Here is a 4,570-nt window from a genome sequence, read left to right as displayed (position 1 = left end):
CATTTTTATTCAAATTAAGACTTGACAGCAGTTACAATGCAGAATGTTTTATTTGTTGCTTCTCAGAATGCTGAGGCTTACTGCATTGTGACACAAAGAACAAGTATAAGTGTAACTGAACATGTTTTCAAGGGCAAGACTGGTCTGAAATTATGTCATTAAGCTAAATTTGCAGATAAAACTCCTGAGTTTAAGCTTTACTATCATACAAAAAGGTAAATAATCTTAATACAACCACGATAATTTTACACAGTCTGATCATGCATAGTATTGTATTTAAAAAAATTAAAAGAAAAAAAACTTAATGTTTTTGGCAAGAAATAAGTGTAGCTCCTGGCGAAATCTATTTGGCAGTTTAAGCGCACTGTAAAGACATTTCGTAAAACAAACTGCAAGCAACTTGATTGCTTAATGTTAAATTGACATAAAAAGTTACTCCTTCTCTTTATTGTATTTATTTATTTAGGAAAGCTCACATTGCAATCAAATATCTCCATCAATCTTCTACTTAATAGTATTAAAACAAGTAGTTAGTAAAACACCCCAGTTGAGTGTTTCCTTTATTTTTCATATGGACTCCAGAAGGCCTATTGAATTGAATCTGAAGCCCCGCAACAGCTAAGCGCTGGATAGAATTTCACATGCTATATTTAAGTCCCCCAACTTGTGTCACTGGGCTATTTAAATGCCAACAGTCTTACTGTCAAAACAGCCTACAACAACATGATGGACCTGTTTGAGACCAACACTTATTTTTTTCAATGATTTGCGTTATCTTGAGGGGGACCATGGGACCTTGGATATGCCAGAAGTGTCCCCTTTGTACGAGGGGAATGACAGTCCTCTATCCCCAGGTCAGGATCCCGTCCCGTCAGAAACGGGGTGCGAGAGCAGCGGAGAGGAGCACGTCCTCGCTCCACCAGGGCTCCAGGCGCACTGCGAGGGCCAGTGCCTCATGTGGGCTTGCAAGATCTGTAAACGAAAATCTGCTCCGACTGACCGGCGAAAGGCCGCCACTTTGAGAGAACGAAGGCGGCTCAAGAAGATCAACGAAGCTTTTGACGCGCTAAAGAAAAAGACGGTGCCTAATCCGAACCAGAGGCTGCCCAAAGTGGAGATTTTACGCAGTGCGATAACCTACATTGAGAAACTGCAGGACCTCTTGCATTCGCTGGATGAGCAAGAGCAGAGCAATGACACTGACCCTTACACATACAACCTGAAGGAAAACCATGTAAGCTCATCCATTGTGCTCTGGATCCAAGTGGTGCTTTGACTCCGCATACAGCTAATGCTATGATTTGTGTTTCAGAGTTACATTAAGAGTATTAGTAATGCTTTTCCATCATGATTGCCTGTTCAGGTGACTGCCAGTGAGTATCATTGGAAAAAGACCTGCCAGAGCTGGCAGGAGAATCCAGATCATTCCAGCTCCCAGATGGCAGGTCATAGAGAAGGTTGGTACAGAGCAGGATTTAACTTCATTTACGGTTTCTGGTGGTTTCATGGGCTGGTTGTCGGTGTGCTTTTGCTTGCATGTATCTGTGCATAACTGAAGATTGCAAACTTGGGAACTTAATTCAAGGTTGAATAAGAATTTATTAAAAAGGTCAGCAGTGTGTTGTGATTCTTTGTCAGTAATTGTGTTTGTGGAATACTTTCCACACATAATTCTCTACACAGAATATTCTGTACATAACTCCTTGTTGCATTTAACCCTGGATTTTTGTCATTACAACCATGTTAAAATCAGGTAAAGAGCAGAGTATTATTGCTTTTGTCATGGTAACTCTGCATGGATGTGCTAGACATCTATAGTGAAACATACCCCGTTGTGTCTTTTAAATGCTCAACTTTATTATTTTGAATGTAGACGCACGACAAGCATGATCAACATTTAAGCTACTTCGTCATGGGACTCATGTGCTCCTAAGCGCTCAGATTTCCAGGCGTGTCTACACTATGGAAAGTGATCAGGGCCAAAAGTCTTTAAATGAGGCTTGTGAAATTATATCATGTCAACATGCACAATTTGACACTTTCAAAAAAATCTACCACAATAGCCATTAAACTGATGTATCTGGAAATGATTTTGCATATGTAATGCAATGGTACATTGGGATTTTATATTCCAATATTTAAAGACATCAGTTGTCATGTTTATTGATGAATGCTATAGTAATGGTATATTTGCATACACTTATGTAAACATCAGACATTATATTGCTTTAATTAAAAAATTGCTTTCTCAACACAGCGAACTTTATTTGTTGGTGCTAACAGTCTCGTGAACAGTATACCACAATTACGCGCCACTTGTCCAGAGTTCGAATCCCGGCTCACTAACCTTTTCTCTCTCTTTATACTGTGTTGTCATAGTAAAGGAGAAAAATTCCCAAAAATAAATCATAAAAAAGAGAAAGAAACACATTCAAAATTGTCACCCAAATTTCACATGTTGTCAATAAAGATTTTGTCCCTGATTACCTTCTCAAAATGAAAACAAATACACTTTTAAAATTATTTTAGTAATGATTTCAGTAGCAAAACTGAAAACTCAGCCAAAATGGAGTTTCGTCCTCCAATAAATGATTAAATAACTTGTTTGCACAGGCAGCTTATAAAAACTATAGTTTTTGGTTTCGTATTCTTTGGCTGGTGTAAAAATAATGACAGTGTCGTATTGCATGTGTGGTTGTGCAATTACTAGGCCCACACGGAATCTGCGCGTGCAGAATTCCACAGATTTCTGCAGATTTTTAGTCCATCATTGATTCTGTTTATTTACTTGTGTTAATGTGTGTAATATTATTGAATAATATGAAAATATTGAAATGATTTTTTTACAATACAGTTTGTAAAGTAATATTTTCTGTCTTTTAGTAGATATGTTATATGAGAGACTTGTTTTTTTTTACTAATTCAAGTGGATCTAATTGGATTTGTATTGTAAACATTAAAAAAAATTAAAAGGTATTATTTTTTATTTCATATATAAGGTTTTAGTTATGATACTCCCCAAAATCATTCCGCACAAATCCGCAAATTTTTAACAAAATTCTGAGCAGAAATAGCAAAAAATGTCAGCAGATTCCGTCTGACCCTAGTAATTACAAATGACCAGCATTACCAGTTAAAATACAGAATCATTGAAATGGAATGTGTGGACTTTTTAGAAAGTCTCTTACCTGTTATTTTTCCTGTTTCCAATTCACTAAACGTACATTTACACACTTGGAATGGCTTTGTGAGCACAATTAATGTACACATTTGTTTGCGTTTGCATGTGTTTTAGCTATATAAATCACAACTTGTTACAGAAAGGGCACAATGCATTGTGTCTTACTCATAGTTGTGGCACTATTTTAGTAAAATTCCTATGGGTCACATGTCAGGAAAAAGACAAATGGCCTATACAGTCATATATAGTACTGTAGGTGAACAGATAGAATTGGAGCTGTACAGAAGTGATGCAGTGGAAATGGCAGTATGGACGAGGAAAACTTAAAAAAGTTCAAACTAAAAAAATGCACTAGTATAAAAGCCTTTGAGAGTCACAGAAATCGCTGCATGTTTTATACAAATTAGGGGTTTCAATGTTTTATTAGACCAACTGCACTGAAAAGAGACATTTATTTCCTACCTTTATAGTCTGAAAAGTCTACTTGTGAAATGGTTTAGTAGTTTGTTTTAAACTCTTGGTAAATTATACATAGTAAGAAGCGTGAAGCAAGATATTATAGTATTCATTTTACCTGAGGTTATCCATTTCAAGAGTGTTTAACTGTCCTTCACACATATAATCCTGTCTATGTAATTCCCTGCCATTTCCTCCGTGTGTTTCTCTGTGCATAATGACCGATGAGCATGATGTGTGTTTCAGGAGCTGTGTTGGAGTCTTCAGAGTCCAGCAGTCTCCGTCGCCTCTCCTCCATTGTGGACAGCATTTCCACTGAAGAGCCCAAAGCTCGCTGTCCCAGCCAGATCTCAGAGAAGTGAAGCTCAAACATCACCCACCTCACATTTCCCAATATTTTTATTTATTTCCATGAGCTAGTGTCGATGTTTTAAATGTAATAGGTGACACTTTGCAATAACTTTTTATAAGTTGTTAACAAACATGCCTATATAATGCATAACAGATCAGTCTGACGATTCAATTCAATTAATTTCTTACTGCATTAGCTAATGGTAACTATCTGATACACTATATATTAATCTTTGTTCATTTAAATGTTAAAAATACAACTGTTCAATGTTAGTTCAACTTAACAATTGAAGTGAATTAACCTTACCCTGTTACACAAATGAATATTTATACAAATATGTGAAAAAATATTTTCAATTAGTAAATTAAGGTTCCAAAAGGATGACGTTTGCTATGTCAACTTCCAAATATGTTATTATATTTATGCACAAAACTGGAATATCACATAAAACATTTGTGAATGAAGCTCTGTTTCCATCCAATGAGTCAAAGAGAAAAAAAAGCGGTCACTTCTCGATAAACTAGCGGCAAAAAATCTGAACGAAAAAAGGAATTTGCTGTGGTAAACGAAGCTACTGTGGG

The 4,570-nt window shown here is 36.3% G+C and overlaps 1 protein-coding gene across 1 annotated transcript; it reads left to right on the top strand.

Annotated features, from left to right (window-relative positions):
• Positions 1 to 723: 723 nt before the first annotated feature.
• myf6 (myogenic factor 6) lies at positions 724 to 4,370 on the top strand. The gene is given in 4 exon segments (XM_056455031.1): positions 724 to 753; positions 755 to 1,234; positions 1,364 to 1,457; positions 3,884 to 4,370. Coding segments are annotated over 4 exon segments (720 nt in total). The 3' UTR covers positions 4,000 to 4,370.
• Positions 4,371 to 4,570: the final 200 nt, after the last annotated feature.

The sequence above is a fragment of the Danio aesculapii genome, chromosome 4, assembly GCF_903798145.1.
Source record: "Danio aesculapii chromosome 4, fDanAes4.1, whole genome shotgun sequence".
Lineage (NCBI taxonomy): Eukaryota > Metazoa > Chordata > Actinopteri > Cypriniformes > Danionidae > Danio > Danio aesculapii.
The sequence above is the reverse complement of the archived record's forward strand: the minus strand, read 5'-3'. Positions and strand labels throughout refer to the sequence as shown.